Source organism: Manis pentadactyla, chromosome 4 (assembly GCF_030020395.1).
Source record: "Manis pentadactyla isolate mManPen7 chromosome 4, mManPen7.hap1, whole genome shotgun sequence".
Taxonomy (NCBI): domain Eukaryota; kingdom Metazoa; phylum Chordata; class Mammalia; order Pholidota; family Manidae; genus Manis; species Manis pentadactyla.
The window spans coordinates 138,828,090-138,845,737 of record NC_080022.1 but is presented as its reverse complement, the minus strand read 5'-3'; the positions used below and the strand labels follow the sequence as shown (position 1 = coordinate 138,845,737).

At 58.1% G+C, this 17,648-nt stretch overlaps 1 protein-coding gene across 4 annotated transcripts in view; it reads right to left on the bottom strand.

The window, feature by feature from the left end:
• ATP2A3 (ATPase sarcoplasmic/endoplasmic reticulum Ca2+ transporting 3) overlaps positions 1 to 17,444 on the bottom strand; it is a 32,423-nt gene extending 14,979 nt beyond the window's left edge. Inside the window, exons 1-10 of one of the 4 annotated variants that reach the window (XM_057501021.1) lie at positions 17,136 to 17,444; positions 7,680 to 7,697; positions 7,357 to 7,439; positions 5,776 to 5,880; positions 5,451 to 5,589; positions 5,075 to 5,155; positions 4,900 to 4,985; positions 2,907 to 3,371; positions 1,229 to 1,317; positions 971 to 1,073 (exon numbers count right to left, since the gene is read on the bottom strand). In XM_057501021.1, coding sequence (XP_057357004.1) covers positions 971 to 1,073; positions 1,229 to 1,317; positions 2,907 to 3,371; positions 4,900 to 4,985; positions 5,075 to 5,155; positions 5,451 to 5,589; positions 5,776 to 5,880; positions 7,357 to 7,439; positions 7,680 to 7,697; positions 17,136 to 17,253 — 1,287 coding nt within the window. In that variant the 5' untranslated portion in view covers positions 17,254 to 17,444. The remainder of the gene's footprint in view (positions 1 to 970; positions 1,074 to 1,228; positions 1,318 to 2,906; positions 3,372 to 4,899; positions 4,986 to 5,074; positions 5,156 to 5,450; positions 5,590 to 5,775; positions 5,881 to 7,356; positions 7,440 to 7,679; positions 7,698 to 17,135) is intronic. The other 3 variants (XM_036887116.2, XM_036887106.2, XM_057501020.1) reach the window with 3 other exon arrangements.
• Positions 17,445 to 17,648: the final 204 nt, after the last annotated feature.

The following is a 17,648-nucleotide window of genomic DNA, read 5'->3' as shown; positions in this document are numbered from 1 at the left end:
GATGAATGTGCATCCTCCCTGCCTCCCACCTCTCTGCCCACTCCTCAGCCTCCTTTACCGGATTCCTCCTCCTAAACCCTGCTGTCTGGCCCTGCTCCTTCCCTTCCACCTTCTCTCCGAGGCCTCACATGCTCCCTGTTCCAGGACCTTTAATGTGCTCAAGACTGCCAGTGCCCAGCCAGGCCAGGACCACTCCCCTGAGCACCAGGCCCTCACATCCCACTGCTGCTGACTGGACTTTGTTCCTTGGGGACCCTCAGCCACCTCTCCCTCTCCCCATATTTGCCAGTCCAGTGACAGTCCCAGCCAGGACAGCAACCAGGAGCTCCCCTGACCTCCTTCCCATCTCTCACCTAACCAGTCACCAAGTCCCAGGTTTTCTGGCTCTTCAATCTCTCTCCAACCCCTGAGGCCCAACCAGGCATCAGCTGGCATCTCTCTGACCTGGCCCCAGCCCTGCCCTGTTCTGTCCTCCACACAGATCTTTTGTAAACGCAAATCTGACCGCATCACCACCCCCCACTCAAAACCCTTTGCTTGCTGTCTACACACTCGGGTTGGCACGGGACCTGGCTGGACAAGTCCGTCCCTTCAGGGCGGATCTTCCTGCCTGCTCCATCCCATTGCAATCAATGCCTACATCACATCAGCCATGGGCCTTTCCTGGGCTGTGCCTTCTGCTTAAAACTCCCTCTCTAGTCGTACCCCCACTCCCCCAGTTCCTTCCCCCCTGGCCCTTCAGCCCCTTACATTACAGTCCTCCACAGCCCAAGAGCCCCAGGACAGGGTTCCGAAGCCAGTCCGAGGAAGGAGTGGCAGTGGGGGGCGTGCGGCATGGCAGTGCTCCTAGGGTGTGGCATTCCTAAGGGGCGCAGACCAGCAGCCCTGGGGGCTTCGAGTCTCTGGGAGAAGGGGCTGTCCTGGGCGCCTGGATACTAGGGAGGTCATGAAAGGGTGCGAGGGAGCCCACCTCGTTGTAGTCCAGCGCCGAGTCATTGCACAGGGCACAGATGGTCGCCAGCTCCACCAGCCCATCGAACTGCCCGCAACGCACACGCCGCTCCCCCTGCCGCCTGCAGAGCCCCGGAAGTCAGTGCAAGGACCTTGGCTCCTAGGTGACCAGCCTCTTGGTCCCGCCCCCGGGAAGCCTCGCCCACTGAAAAATGTCCCTATAGCCCCGCCCAGCACTAAGCCCCGCCCCACCCGCGCCCCCTCTCCCAGCACTCACACTTCGCCTTCAGGAGCGTACGTAGTGCCTGAGATGGTGAACTCGTGTAACTGGCAGGAGCCCGCTTCAGCCTCAGCTATCACGAACATCTGCGGAGCGCGAGGCATGCTCAGGTCTCATTCCTTGGGCAGCCAGTCTGATACCGCCTGACCCTAGGGTTGGGGTCCTAGGGGCCCCCCAGCCACCGGCCTTTCCTCCCGCCAGGGTCTCCCAGGAGCAGTGTAAGAGCACAGTCCAGGCTGTGGCGGGGTCTCTGCTCTGTCCAGGTGTGCCCAGCTCAGGCTTGACCATTTGCTCTGCACCCAGGAGGTTTATGGCAGATTCTGCAGTGTTCTAGGGGCAGCTCCCAGCTTGACAGAGCCCTGGGCTGGGCAGGAAGGGACTCCTGGCTGAGGAACTGGGCTTCAGTTTCTCCATTAGTAACATGAAAAAAGTGGGATCAGGGTCCAGTTGCTCTTCTTTTCCTTTCAAGAGGATGAGTTTCTGGCCTCATTCTTTCTGGAAACCCACACCTTATTTGAGCCATAGGCCCCTCCTGACCAAAGCTATCCCCGGACAGTGAGCTCCTGCCTGCTGGGCCTGTTGAGTCACCCAGCCCCTACCTGTTCACCTCACAGATGGGGCTCACCCCTCCCAGGGCGGCCCATTTCCTTGTTTGCCAGCCAGCTCTGCACAGGAGACAGGTTTTGCTTCCTGTAAACTGGCTCACTGCACATTCCCAAGCCAATGAATGGCCAGCCTGGCACCCAGTAGGTAGGTGCTGAAGAAATGTCCCTTCCTGTGCTCTCCTCCCTGCCCCTGGGGCAGCCCTCTAGCCAACATGGCCCATCATCCACCATGTGAGACCTCTACAACTTCCCTATACTGTTTTATAAATTTTCATTGTAACGCTCTGTTCAAACGACATCCTACTAGGGATTCTGGCAGGTCAGGGGCTGCAAGGCAGTAAAGCTTGCTGACGTCCCCGCCTCTGCGGCAGCCTCTGATGGGTTTCTATGGGGCTTTAAGGTCTTGGATATAGAGCCCAGGTTTCCAAGGCCCAGTAGGCAGACTATGGGAGCAGGGGCGGGAGAGGAGCAATGGGGGAACCTGGAGGGGTGGGAAGCCCACAACCGTCATCATCTCCCCACCCTCCCTCTGCCCCACGGGCCTGCTGGAGCCTCAGCCAGAATCCCTGGAGCATGTGGGTAGCAAACCCAGGATCTGGGATCAAGTGCCAGAGAATGAATGATTCCTGCCCTGACCCTTCCCAGGTCACTGGAGCTGGCACATCTGGTGACAAGCATTGACTGCAGAGTCATGGTGGAGCAGGATAGAACCTGGATCCAGCCTAGCTTCACTCAGATGCCAGGGCTGTACTTGACCCTCTCCAATGTCCTTCATGGTTACCTGGCAGGGCTTGCACAACCCAATTTCAGATGAGACAACAGAGGTTCATAGATGGGCAGTGACCTCCCATGGCCTTACAGTGATGCATGAGTCTTAGTGACACATGTCCAGCTAAGCTATGTTGCTCTATCCCCTGAAAACCTGGATCTGCTCCTACTGTGGGGCAGCCTACAGGTTCTCTCCTCCATCACCGGCTAAAAAGGGAGTCAGTAGCTCAGAGACAGAGTGCAGTCTGCCAAGCATCACACAGCAACTCCAGTGGGACCTCAAGCCGGCCATGGCCACTCACCCTGCAGACTGACATCTGATTGGTGGTAAGTGTGCCTGTCTTGTCGGAGCAGATGACCGAGGTGCAGCCCAGGGTCTCCACAGAGGGCAGACTCCGCACGATGGCATTCTTGCGTGCCATGCGCCGTGTGCCCAGCGCCAGGCATGTAGTGATGACAGCTGGGAGGCCCTCGGGGATGGCGGCCACAGCCAGGGCCACAGCAATCTTGAAGTAGTAGACAGCACCGCGGAGCCAGGAGCCCCCATGGGCTGGGTCAGCAAAGTGGCCGATGTTGATGACCCACACAGCCACACAGATCACAGAGATGGCCTGTGACAGCTGCCGCCCAAACTCATCCAGCCTGTGCTGCAGCGGCGTCCGCTCTGGCTCCACTGCCGCCATCTGGCTGCGGATCTCACCCAGCTCTGTGTGCAGGCCTGTGGCCACGGTAACACCCACCGCCTTGCCCGACGCAATGTTGGTACCCTGGCAGAGGGATGGATGAAAGAAGGCTGCTCAGCACCTCAGCCGGGGCCCAGGAACCCTGGCTTGGCTTTCTTTTCCTCCATGTCATTCAGTGCTCGCAGGCTTAGGCAGCTATGCAGTGCTGGGTCACTGCTGTCGTCCCATGATAGCATCAGCTCTCTGAAGCTGAGGACTTGGCCCAGCACCGTATCCCCAGTGCCTAACATGGGGCCTGGCACAGAGGAAGCACCCATCCGGCCAATACTCACAATATGGTCAACAGCACAGCCCCAACCCATCAAAATATCATTCATGAACAACCAGCACAGCCTCACAGGAGTGTCCCTGACCACGGCAGGTACAGTCCATAAATATTTACTGAAGAATCCAGAAAACTTGAACTTAAGTCTATCTGTTCCCAAGGCAAACATCCATAAGTCCATCCATTCTCAGTAAAACCCCTAATCCTGGAGTAAGGCCCAGCCAGTTCTGAGCCTCGTGTCCTCTCTGTAAATTGGTCCCACAGAGGCTCAAGACACAGCTGGTCCCAGGAGGCTGATACGTTGGCGCCCTTCAGCCAGGCGCGCTGTGCCGAGGCTGGAGAGAAGGTGGGTGCTGGTGGCAGGCTCTGCTTCTCTTCTCTCCTGAGCAATGTGGCTCCCACCTCCCACTTTCAGACCCCTCAGTTAGCCAGGGCGTCCTCCTTAGGAAGCTTCTCAGTGACAACTGCTGATTCCCAAGCTGTCCCCTTAGTCCCCTCCCCACCCCAAAGCAGTTTGCCAAAGGCCTCCACCCATCTAGGTAGGGTGCACTTCTCAAGAACAGCTCTGGTAAGTATCACTTCCTCCATTTCTGTTCATTTCTGGGAGGTTTTCTAGCCCCATATAATGTGGTGCCCTGGGTTACTTGCCAGCTGGCTTGAGCCATCCTTATGGCCTCCGGGCTTGGCTTCAGGCTGTTTCTGGGCAGCCTGTGAGCATACTGGTTAAGTCTCTCGGAGGCCCCAGGGCAGACCACACCCACCAGGGCGGAACCCATCACTCTTCCTAAAAAGAGCCTTGGGAGTCCATTTTCCCAGCTGAGAAATGGACTGTTCCTGTCCTCCTCCACTGCTTTGGCAACCCTCTTCCCTCTACAGGATTCTCCACTGAGTCATTATAGGCAAGCTCTGCCCCTCTCCAGATTAAGGCAGGATAAGCCTAGAAGGTAAGAGGAAAAGCTCTGGAGTTAGAATGTCTGAGTGCAATCCCAGCTCTGCCATTCACTGGCTATGTGACCTTGGGCAGCTTACCTGGTGCCTGTTCCCTTGCTGGAAAAATACAGATAACAGGAGTCCTTATTTCAAAGGCATTGTGAGGATTAATATAAATTAATACATGTAGAAGGTTTAGTGCCAGGCACACAGCCTTTAGTAAATACAAGCTATTATTATTAGTATAAATTTGTATGTATTGTCAATAACTGAGGAGGTTCTTTCCTTTAACTGACTAACTGTTACCATTTTTATTATCAATGTCCAAGCCAAAGCCCAGCCATCCCAGGGACTTACGGAAAACAGCATGTTCTTCTTGTCCTGGTTGACAGCTCTGGGATCTGGGATGGCATCTGTGTGCTTGGTCACAGACACGGATTCCCCTGGTCACGGAATCAGAAATGAGAGGCCCCGCATGCAGGCACCTGATCCCCTGACCCAGCTCCTGCTGGGCCCCACCTCCAGGCCTCACCTGTCAGGATGGATTGGTCCACTCTCAGTGTGGTGGACTTGATCTCGATGAGGCGGAGGTCGGCGGGGACTTTGTCTCCCACTGTGGGGATAGAATGGCTTGGCTAAGTGTGGCTTTGGAAGCCACCCACCAGGAAAGTCAAGAGGGGCCCCAGGAAACAAGGCTGGGGCTGGGAACAGGGGCCTGAGCTGTGATCCCTCAGGTGGCGCCTGTGCCCTGGCCTATTGTCCCCTTATCTGTCCAATGGAGTTTTGGCCAAAGAGCTTTGGAGGGATCTGACAGCCACCCCTCTGCATATACAGCCCGAAGCACAGGGCCAGAGAGAGGCATGGGTTTGCTGGCGTCACATAACAAAAGAAGGAGGCCCCCAACATACCTGCCACTTCCACGATGTCTCCAGGGACGATGTCCCGGGCACGAATCCTCTGGACGCCCTTGCGGTCTGAGCGGATCACCTTGCCCATCTCAGGCTCATACTCCTTCAGGGCCTCGATGGCACTCTCAGCATTGCGTTCCTGCGAACATGAGGCAGACATGCGGTCAGTCCCCACTGGCCCCAGCAAGCCACCCCATTGGGATGACAACCTTGGGGCCTGGGATGGAGCTGGAAGCAGAAGGCCCTGCAAGACTCTGGCACCAGGCAGAGGTCACACCAAGCAGCCAGGAGACCCCAAGGCCCAGCCCACCCCCATGCCTCCTACCTGCCACACGCCCACGATTGCATTGGCCACAAGGATCAGCATGATGACCAGGGGCTCCACAAAGGCTGTCGTGGTCTCCTCACCCTCCTCGAACCAGGCCAGGATCTGCCGGAATTAAAGCTGGTAAGTTTGGACTCTGCTGTGAGCCACAGTCTGCTCACCATTTCCTTTGTACCCTGTCCCCCTGCTTTTGGGGAGACAGCCCTGGGGAGCCCTGGGCTTAGGACACCTCGCCTCTGCAGGTGGTGACGGCCACAGCCCATGTCCCACCTGGCCAGCTTTCAGGGCTGTGGGGCAGTAGTTGTTCAGCTGCCAGCTAGGGGCCTCACTGTCTGCCAGGCTGTGGCTCTCCCAGTGTGGTGCCCAGACCAGCAGCAGAAGCATCATCTGAGGTCTTGTTAGAAATGCAGTCCTCAGGGTCCATCCCAGACAGTCTAAGTCAGAAGCTGTTGGGGGCCGAGTAGCCTGTGTTTTAACAAGCTCAGGTGATCTCGCTACAGGCTCATGCTCAAAGTCCACTGGCCAGGGGAACTTGATTCTAGCCTGAGCCCAGGCCTGGACCAGGAGACCCAGTTCAGATCCTGTTCCCACCTCTTGCCCCAGGTGGGTACTTGTCATCCCCTCCACAGGCCTCAGTGCGTCCATCTTACCGTGGAGGCGTACCAGCACCCTCATGGCTCAACTGTTTAGGCATCTGCATGGATAGGCTTTTCTTTCTCTCTAAGAGTCCTCAGTTTCCACAAGGACAGTGGCTAGGAGGGTCAGACACTGTTGGCAGGGGCCCTGCTGGCTAGAGGGGAAGGGTGGGTCCCACCCAGTGCACCTGCTGCTCTGCACTCCACATACCGAGATGAGGCCTTCTCCCCTGGCTCTGCTGCGCATGGGGGCAAGAGAGGGAATTGCATCCATCCTCAGGGAAGCCATTTCCCTGCCTCACCCCTGGGTCTCTGCTGCTCAGACACTGATGTGACCACAGGTCCAGAGAGGTCCAGTCAGCAGGAATGGGGGAAGAGCAAAGGGGAGCAGCAGCCACGAGGAGAAGTAAAGATCACAAATCTTCTGAGAGGCACTGGGAGCCACGGAAGGAGCTCTCACCTGGGACCATTTGAGCCCCCTCCGGGACATATGGCAATGTCTGGAGACTTTTGATTGTCACAGCTGGGGAGTGCCAGTGGCTTCTGGTGGGCAGGGGCCAGGGATGCTGCTAGACATCCTACAGTACACAGGATGCCCCACAACAAAGCCTTACCTGGTCCAGGATGCCAGTGGTGTGAGGGTGAGAAACCCTGTGCTGAGACAGGGAGGGGCGGGGCACACGTGTGTTTCTGCAAGCTCGCTCTGACAGCCAGGGGGTCAGGGACAGATGGGGGCTGAGGCCAGTGGGGAGGGGGGTGCCATGAGGCTGCAGCGAGGAAAGCTGAAGTCTGAGCAAGGCAGAGATGGGTAGAGTGGCTAGAGGCCCAGGGATGCCCATGAGGGAACAGCCCTGTGGGCTGGGGCCTGGGCCTTGGAGCACTGCCCTGGGCTGGCTTCCCTGTACCCCACTGTGTTGCACATGCTATGGGGCAGGGGTCTACTTACAAAGGAGACCAGGGCAGCCAGCAGCAGGATTCGCACCAGGAGGTCCTCAAACTGCTCCAGCACCAGCTCCCACAGGGACTTCCCTGGGAATGGGGGCATTGTGTGACGTCTGGGCCCCTGACCAGCCCACCTGCCCCATTCAGAGCTGGGACCACCCCAAGACCGCCTGGCCTGCTCCTTCCGTCCATGTGAAGTGGGAGAGCCTGGGCCCTGGAGGCACAGCCAGGCCTTGCTCTGTCAAGGAGCAGGAGGACACACATGACAGTGCATGACCCAAGGACGTCACCCAGTGGCCTTGCCACCTGCCCTGGCCCAAGCCTCACCTTCCTCCGTCGGGAGTTCTGTGGGATCCAGCAGCCATGGGAGCCATGAGGAGACAAGAGACAACTGGGTTGAGCAGTGGGGCCGCGGAGGAGGCTCAGCAGCCTCCCCACTGTGCCCACCCAGACCTCCGTGGTGGCCTGCACACGTCCCCACAGCTCAGAGGCCACAGAATGGGGGTCTGGGCCCGTGCTTCCACCCCGCCCCCACCCTGCTCTGCGTGAGGAAGGTCTGGTGTGGCCTGGCTTACCCTGGGCCAAGACCAGAGCCAGGAGGGCCCTTCCAGACCCTCCAGTCCAACACCCCCAACCCCACTGCACAAGGGGAAACTGAGCAAACTGGGGAAGAGAAGGGACCCAAGGTCACACCGAGAGCGGACAGCGCTGGTGCACTGCTCTTTCTCAGAGGGCCACACAGTCCTGTTCAGTGCTCCCCACCCCTGAGGCAAGGTAGCTCCCCCTCAAACTGAGAACATCAGCTCGGGCTGCCTCGGACACACCTGCTCCCGGGGGACCACCAGGAATAGGCTGCAGCACACCCAATCCCCTGGGCCCCACCCCACCTGGGGGCTTCCCCTGGATGCAACCCCACGGCCATCGCTCCAGACAGCGAGAAGCCTGCCACAGATTAGGTCCTAGAGGTTGAGTGTCACCTCACCCCCTTCCAGGCCCTCCACTCCAGCCTGCACACACTGCCCAGACCCCAAACTCCACCAAGGCCTCCTGTCACTTTTCAGCTCCACATTTATCTCCTTCTGTTCCAGGCAGAGCGGCTCTGCCCCTGAGGTCTTTGGAGCTTCCCAGCAACCTACAGGGGAGGCAGTGGGGGGGAGTAACTGCCCTGTTTCACAGGTGCAAGAACTGAGATTCAGAGTGGACAGTGGCTTGAGCAAGGTCACCCAGTGAGTCCCAGGGGTGGGAGCTGGGCCCTAGAGGGTGGACACGGGGGCTGCTCCCTCCAAGCTCAGGCCCTGCTGAGGCTTGAGGCTCCTCCCAAACCGGACCTAACTGAGCCCCATCTTCTTGTGCATTGCTACTCAGAGGACAGTCTCTGGACCCGCAGCATCAGCATCCCTGGGGGCCTGTTAGCAGTGCAGACCGTCAGGCCCACCCCAGGCTGGCTCTCTGCTCCTCCTCCTCCTTGACACAGGTCCTTGCATCTTCCACCTGTTTTTGGCTGGAGGGCCCGGAAGCATTTTTTCTCATGGGAATCCTCTCCCCACACCACCTGTTGGGAAGGTCTGGGGTCTGCACCTGGCAGCTGAGTGGGGAGAGTATCAAGCAGCCCACTGGACGGCAGGAATCCAGGAGGGAAACATATAATCTAAAAATACACTTTCTAGCATTTTCTCCAAAGTCCTATTTTAGGCAACAGCTGACATTTTCCGTGGAAAATGTAATCTCCAGTGTCCTGCATTGAGATTAAAATCAGACTTTTTCCTTCTGATCTATTTAACTGAAGTGAACAGGAAAGGCAGGGGGAGGGCCAGGCCAATTCTGGGCCAATTCTCCAGTGGAGCAGGGTCCTTTAGAGGTCATCTGTGCCATGCCCCAGACTCGGCACAGAATGCTTCCAACCTCATCACACATCAGCCTGCTTCTGCTGTGCTCTACGCAGGAGACTCCTAAACCCCTCATCTCTGCAGGTATCTTCTGGGTTCCTGCCTAAAGGGGGAGCTTATCTGAAAGTCTCACCTGAACCTCTCGTGCAGTCTCCCTACCCCACCCTCTGTTAGGCATGTAGCCCCTCGGCCACCATGTTCCTTGGCATTTTTTCTGGGCAGGGGCAAGGCCTGGGTTGAGACTTCACAGGGCACAGAAGCCAGCTCCAGTGCCCTGCAGAATGCCCTCTCCCAAGTTCTCTGTTCTCTGCCTTTCCACCAGGTCCTTCCCTTCTGCTCTCTGACCCGGGATCCACTCTTCAGTGGCCATGATTCTCCAAATGATTCTGCTTCTCCCCACCTTGTGGGCACATAGTAGACTGCTCTTCCCGGCCCTCGTGTGAGTTGCCAAAAGGATGTGTGTGAGCTCTGGGCTGGAGCACTGAACTGCTGGCGGGACTCTCCAGAAGGGCGCTGTCCAGTAGAAATTTCTGTGATAATCTAACTCTTCTGCAGCCGCACTGTCCTATACAGAAGCCACTAGTTGCATGTAGCGACTGAGCACTGGGAATGTGGCTAGTGTGACTGAAAGGCTAACTATTAAATTTCAATTAATCTTCACTCGTTTAGATTTAAATAGCCACATGAGGCTAGTGTCTGGCACACTGGACGGCATGTCTGGAGCTCTTTGTCTCTCTGCTACAGCGCCCAGCAATTTGTGAGATGCTGTCTGCTCTAGGAGCCTGAGTTACAGGATGCAGGAGATACCAAGCCCCCAGGTGCCCCCAGATACCTGCCACTGACATCCGTATATACAGTGTGAATGAGAAACAGCTTCTGTTGTCTTAAGCCATTGAGATTTGGGGGTTGTTACTGCAGCATAATCTAGCCTGTCCTGACTGGTGTCCCCTTCTCCCCCAACCCAGCTTCTACCCCATGGCTTCCCTTCCAGCCCACCCACCGCCCCTTGGGGGAAGCTCGGTCAGCCAGATCACAGCAGAGGGCCGCCCACCCCTACACAGGCCATTCCTGCACATGAACATGTGTGCAGCCCTGCCTCGGCAGCTGGCTCCCTGTGGGGGCCTGACCTCCTCTGGAAGATGGGGCACCCACCGCACCCTGAAGGGCTGCTCTGAGTATGAGCACTACTGTTATTAAGAAGAGCCGTATTTACTGAGCACCTACAATGTACCCAGCAATGTGCCAGATGCTTCACCCATGTTAACTGCAGAGAGAAATGTGAAGGCACTGTGTGCTGAGCAGGAGAAGGCGCTCACAGAGAGAATGACTGCAGCAGAATGATCAGTGTGAGCATGCCAGATGCCATGCTGACTCCTAGAGTGTGTTACTCTCTGTGACTGTCAAACAAGCTGAGAAGAAGGATACAATTACTCCGCCCGTTTTACAGAGTAGACAACTGAAGCAGGGAGAGGCTGAGTGACTAGTTCATGGTCACACAGCTGGGTCGGGGCTTTGAGCTCAGGCAGTCTGGTTCTCAACCCTCTGCGTATATGAAAGGCCTGGGTTGGGACTTCACAGGGCACAGAAGCCGGCTCTAGTGCCCTGCAGAAGAAGTCTCTGCACAGGACTCCTGCACTAACTCCTAGGCAGTCCTGCCTTCCCATCCTGGCCCCCTGCCTCCCCAAGCCAAGACCACCTGAAACACCTTGGTGTTCCATGTCCTGACTGTTAGGCTGGATGTCCTCATCCCATCAACCAGCTCACCCCTCTGTTGCGACCCCAGAGCCATCAGCCAGAATCATTCCTGTCTGAAAGGCTCTGCTGTCCTCAAGGTGGTGTTTGGGGGTTACTAGGCCCTCTTGCTCAGGTTTGGTCTGGTTCAAAGTTTCAACCTGGCAAGACCCTGGATGACCCAATTCTCCCCGGACGTGACCAAATCCCAGGGCCACAGAGGGAGCCCATGGCTAGGAGAGCACCCTCCCAGCTCCTCCCCGGGCATCCCCAGAAGTTGCTGGCTTCCCTTCACTACCTCCAGGCTGCACATGGGGGCTCTGAGCCAGTTCCCCTTGAAGTGGTGTCAGTATGGGGTTTGTTAAATGGGGAGGACACCCCAGCCCTGCCCACCTCTTGGTGCCATCCACTGGGCTGCACAGACCCAGACAGTGACAGGTTCTATCTTATAACCCCAGAAGCTGGGTTCAGCTGTAACAGATCCCAGCTGGGCCAGCCCAGGGGCGTGAAGCCGCCACTGTTCTGCATGGCAGACCTCCGGACCTCTCACATAGTGGCTTCTCCCAGCCAACCTTTGCTCTAGGTCACTGTTGTCAGACCGAGCTTGCCCATGCCCACAGATGCCTGATGTGGGGCTGGCCTGGGGGTACCTAGGAGCTAGCCTGTGGGTCCTGGGGGGCAACAGGGGATGTGATCAGAGAAGCTTCATGGCTTAGAGCAAGGGGTCTGGTCCAGAGAGCTTGAGTTCAAATCTTGCTTTATCTCTTGGGAGTTCTATGGCTACGGACAAGTCATTCAAACCCTCTGTGCCTCAGTTTCCCCATCTGCAAGGTGGGGATAATAACAGTCCACTACCTCATAAGGTTGCTGTGAAGACTAAATGACATGCTATGCATAAAGCACTTAGAATATGCCCAGTACGTGGTAAGTACTCCAAAAACAGTAGCCATCATAACTCTCAGCGTGTCAGCTACATGTCAGCATGCCTTTGTTAACTGCAGTGTTCCAGCACCTGGAACAGTGCCTGGCACATAGCAGGTGCTCAATGAGTGGGTGACCCTGCCTCTGCCCTGCTCTCAGACATGCAGGGGTTCTCCTTGGTCTGCAGAAGACCCTCAAGGCCTTCCTGGGTCTGCCCCAACCTGCCCTTCCAGAATCACGCCTGCATCTTAGACATACCCAATGCCTCAGGATTGCTCCCACCTCCCCTGGTTTTACTAAAGTTTCTCCCCCTCCAAGATTTTGTTTGGGGCACTCCTTCTGTTCAGGGTACCCCCTTCTCCATCTCCCCTTCTAAACCCCAGACTTCTAGGAAAAGCCCCTCCCTGCCATTCCTCTGACCTTCTCTGACCAGTCATCCTCCCACCGACCTAGAGCACCTCCAGGGTGGGAAGGGGCTGAGTCATCTCTGGGCCCACACAGAGCCTCAGAGTTGTTTACTCGGTTACCCCGGCAGCTCAGGCCAGAGCCCGGAGAAGCGGATGCAGGGCCAATGCTGCCCTAGGGCTCACACACCACCTGCACCCCTAACCCCCCTTCTCGACTCTTTCCTTCTCCTCTGGAAACATTGGAGACTGCTATTTTGGCTTCTAAATGCCAGTTCCAGTGGGGGTAGGCAAGTGCTCGCCCAGGTCTTCCTCCAAGGTAAGTTGACAAAGCAATCTAACCATCATTTGCAGAGTCAGGGAGCGGCCCTGGCTGGGCACACCCCGCCCCACCCGACAGCCCTGTTGGCTTCCCGGGTCCACCCAGACTAGACAACCTGGCTCTGCTCAGCAGGGGGCCTTGGGAAGTGGCCGCCCTGCTCTGCAGCCTTCCTGGCTGGCCTGGCACTGGGAAGCCCTGGTAAAGGGTTTGCTCAGCTGTGTGCCAGCTGCGCCGCGGACCAACTCGCTCTGCCTCAGGGGCGCGGGTTCTGAGGGGCAAGCCTGACGCTGCTCCTAGGAGGGGCGCTAAGGCTGCCCGACAAGGGCCTGTGGGCCAAAAACTTGGGGGAAGCCTGAGAGACCTGGGGCTTCCCAACCTGCGGGCCAGCCACACCCCCAGACCCGAGGTTGGCCCATAGCCAGCATGGCTTAGGAGGATCTCAGGGTCCCATCTCTGCTCTCCTGAGGACACTGAGGCCAAGAAGGGGCAAGTTGGCCATGAGCCAGGCCACTCAGACCACCCCTCCCACCTGGCCCCTTTCCTCTTGGCCTGGTTGCCATGGGCCACACATGGGGCTTTCCTCAGTTCCAGCTGCCGACCGGGGCCTGAGCTTGAGGGCAGGAGATAAGGCCAAGGCTTGGACGCCACTGGCAGGAATTTAAACCTGGACCATGCCTCCCACCTGGCATCTCTGGAGCAGCCACACCCACGGCACAGATGGGCAGTGAGAGGCCCAGAAGGCAGCCCCTGGCACAGCCCCTCCCTACCCCCCGGACAGAGACCACCCTCCACCCTCCAGAGATCACCTGGGACCTCCTCTGACCCCCAGCTCACTGGGCTCTCTGGAGCGTTGACCCACTTGCCAGGACATACCTGACCCAGTCCTGCCTTCTGCCTTGGCTCATGTCCAGCAAAGACGTTGGGCAGCCCATTCACGGATGTAAGGGAACAAATGACTCCTAAATATGTGAAGTCCACATGTGAAGTCCTGACTTGTCTACAGAGAAATGCAAAGTGGAGCTATGAGAGCACACTTTCCTGTCAGATGGACACAGGGCAGAACACCACACTGTGAGGAGGTGGGAAACGGGCAGGTTGACTGGGGAACTTTACGGAGGACAATTTAGCAACAGCTGTCAAAATTTAAAATACACATGCCCTTTGACCCAGCAATTCCACTTCTAGGAATGTATCCTTCAGTGATATTCACAAGTGTGTGAAATGACACGGGGACAGGGATATGCCTTGTAATGTGTGTGATAAGCGGAGATGTGAACAACCCAAGTGCCCATCAAAAGCTGGGGTGAAGAAATGCTGGTTCAGCCGCACAGTGAAACCCTGAGTCCTCTAGGAAGCCCAAGGATGCTCCACGAGGCACTCTCTCCACATGATCATCACACAGAAAGCTGGGGCCATAGAGCACTCATAACAGATCACTGACCAGGGGGTGTATGTGCAAAGTCCCTGGGGCCACTGAGAATGGGTGGTTGGGGACTGGGCTGGGGTAACTCACTGTACACCTTCTGTACCCTTTGAAGGTTGTACTGTGTGCACATTGTTATTCAGAAAATAAACTGAAAGGATGTGGAACACCCGTCCCCAACCCCAAGGAAGCTGAGTCCTGGGCACCTCTGGGACCTGCCCAGAAAGGCTGGCTCACAAGAGCCTCCTGCTCACTGGCCTGTTAGGCCCTTAGGCAACATATCTACAGGCCAGGTTTGGAATGGGCAGTGCTCTGCGTGCATTTCCTGGCTGGCGTACTCACTGACATACTGCCGAGGCCCCCTCCCTCAATCTGAGGAGGGACAGGCTAAAGTGTGAGGGTGGGATCCTCAGCCCCTCCCTGACCCCCACCCTGCCGGCAGAATTTGCAAACTTCACGACTTAAGCAAATGACTTCCTTGCGGTTTCCAGCAGCTGAGGCCCTTGCAGGTGCACACACTCCAGGGGTGGGGAGCGGGGACACCAGTCCCTGGGGTGTTCCCCTCCACCTGCAGGTCCCGCCCACCCCGCTACCCAGCTTCTGGCCCAGCGCCCAGTCTGGCCTCTTCTGCCACAAGGAAGGATGCCTCAGTGTACACAAACACCACATACAGCCCCAGGGCACGGCTGCTACTGTACCCTCACTTATGAGGAAGAAACCAGGGCACAGAAGACCCAGTGGCTTATCCAGGCTCACACAGCCACGAAGGAGCAGAGCTGGGCTCAGCCCTGTCAGCCCCACCCCAGAGGCTGTGCCGGTAGAGACTGCGGGACACCCATGCCCCCTCCTCAGCCTGGGCTGGGCGGAAGGGCATGAGGAAGGCAGGGACAGCTGGCTACCCCCTCCTCACCCGAGGACTTCCAGGGCCTGGGGAAGAAGCTGATCAGTGATCTCAGGGGTATGAGGGGAAAGCGAGAATAGCTCCTGCCTGGCTGACCACCACCTGAGCACAAGCACCAGCGCCAGGGCCCCAGAGCCTGCAGAATCAGTGACCCCACCAGTGACCCCCAGAGAGGGGCATGCACCCAATACCAGCTCTACCCCTTGTTGTGTGACCTTGAGAAGCTGTCTAACTTCCTGGTGCCTCAATGACCTCCTCTGTAACGTGGGGATGACAACAGTTGTTTGGGGAAAAAATGAGAGAAAAGATGGAAAGTGCTAAGAGCAATGCCCGGCACATAGTAAGTACTCAATGAACGTTAGCTTTTATTATTCCTACTATCAAAGCACAGAGGAACCAGGGAGGCCCAGTGCTGACCGACTCCTACCACTCCCTCAATGCACATCCACATCTCTGTGGACCTGCACACCACACCAACATCCTCACCCATCACCCCACACAGATGCTCAGTGGCCAGGGCACCCAAATCCCCTCACTCAGATAAAGCAACATGGGAGAGAACAAGAGGCTCCCTCCTTCCTGGTCAGTCCCTCCTGCTGGACCGATGAAGACATGGGGGCCAGAAAGGGAAGGGGAATTGGCCAGGCTGTCAAACAGGGCCGATCTGTGTGATTCTGGAGGCAGAACCAAAGGCTGGGTCTTCAGCTTCCCTTGGGAATCAGGACTCTCAAGCTAGAGGCCACAACCCCACAGAAGAGGCTGTGAAACCCCAGACTTACTACCCTGACCCCCCACTCCCATGCCCGGGTTGGGGGACCAGCTCTGCTGTCCTGCTCTTCTGCAGCAATGACGTTCTCCCTGCCAAGTCACTAAGGGGGGATATTAAATAATATTTATCTCCCTAGTTCCTACCACAGCTCAACTAAATATAGCAACTAATTTTTTTGAAAAAGGATTTCTGCTCCAGAAAGATAATATTTATGTAAGAGGTGGTTTTCATAAACCAATACAAAACCCTAAGCTCCCTTTCTGACAGTTCTTCGTAATTTTCAAGCCATCGCTGAGCAGTGAGACACTCGAACTTTCCCCCTGGCTGGCTGGGGACCCTCAAAGGGTGAGGCCCCAAGTCCTGAACACAGGTCCAGGCTCCACTTTGGGGATGGAGGGGTCATTTCTCTCTGGACCCCTAACACTCTGCCTGGTGCCCTGGGGTGGATGAAGGGGGTAGCAAGTCCTTCCTGGAAGCAACTTGGGGAGGGGCTCTTCTACATTTTCCAACCTCGCAGGTCCTTCATATGTGCCAGGGCCACATCTGGACAGTACCTGGCACTTCCCGTGCCTTTTGGCAAATGGAGAATGCCACACTCCTTGGAAGATGAGGAAGAAATGATACCTCTCCCACTCAAACAGTAACAGCAGGGCAGGCTTCCTGCCTGCCCACGAATGGGCAGGCGCCATTCCAGGTCCCCCAGGAGGGAAAGGCCTCCCCAGGCAACTCTCTGCATGAGGCCTTGAGTCTGCCACCCCCAGGGAGGTGGGTCCCCCGCCTCAGCTGTTCAAAGCCCCCACCAGCTCCCGCCAGCCACATCCGCCTTGGGTGGCAGAAAAGAGGAAGACCTGGGGGTGGGGGTGAGGGCACCAAGCCGCCAGCTGACAAGCAGCACCTTCTGGGCATTTTATTGAGCCCTGGGGAGAGACCTTCAGGGTCAGCTGGGAAGCTGGACCTCAGAGTCCCTGGCTGGTCCCTCACCAGCTGACCTCAGGGGTGCACCTGCACGATGGGCAGGTTGCCCGTGCGGCGCCGGGATGCAGCGCTGACAGCCAGATGGGGTGGGGGTGGGGGCGGAGCCCACGGCTTGCCGAAGTGGATGGGACGCGGGTGGAGGTGGGAGGCGCGGAAGCACCGCACAGGTCCCTGGCCCCGGAGGGAGAAGAGCGGGCACCGGGAGCCAGGCGTCCGTTGTCGGAACCCGGAACCCGCCTCACCCCCGCGCCCCAGCGAAGGCAGCCGCCGCGCCGCGCAGCCGGATGGCTCAAAAGCATCTGCAGAGGTTTCCGGAGCCCTCGCTTCCTGCCCGGCCGCGGGGACCGAGAGCTAGAAGGGGAAAGGACGGCTCCGCTGCCGCGGAGCAGGGGGAAACTGAGACTGCGCGCGCTCGGCCCCTGCTCCCTCCCCCGGCCGCCCGCGCTCTCACCGTTGGGGCCATAGCGCTCCCGCGCGCCGGTCACCTGCGCGGGGCTCAGGCCCACCTCGGCAGTCACCGAGAAGCGGCGCAGCACTTCCGCAGCCGGGAGCAGGTGCGCCGCCTCCATGCCGCCCACCCGGCCTTCTGCGCCGTGGGCACCGTCGAGGCAGCCTCTTCGCGGGGCTACTGCGCCGGGCGTGGGAGGCTCGGGCCCGGGAGAGCGCCGCGCAAGGCCATGTCCGCGCTGGAACCTTCCCCGACGGCAGTGGCGGCGGCGGCCAGGCCCGCGCCAGGATGCTGCGCCCCGGGCTCCCTCCCTGGGGCGGGGCGGCGCGGAGCCCGCCCCCGCACTCACTCCCCTTCCGGCCGCCCTCGGAGCCCGCCGCCCCGCCCCCGCAGCGCCCCGGGGCGCAGAGGCCGGCCGCAGGCCCATTCTGCGGACGGGGAAACTGAGGTCGCCTGCGGGAGCGTGCTGAGCGTGGGGAAGCCCAGGGCGCGTGGCTCGGAGGGACGTCAGCCCGG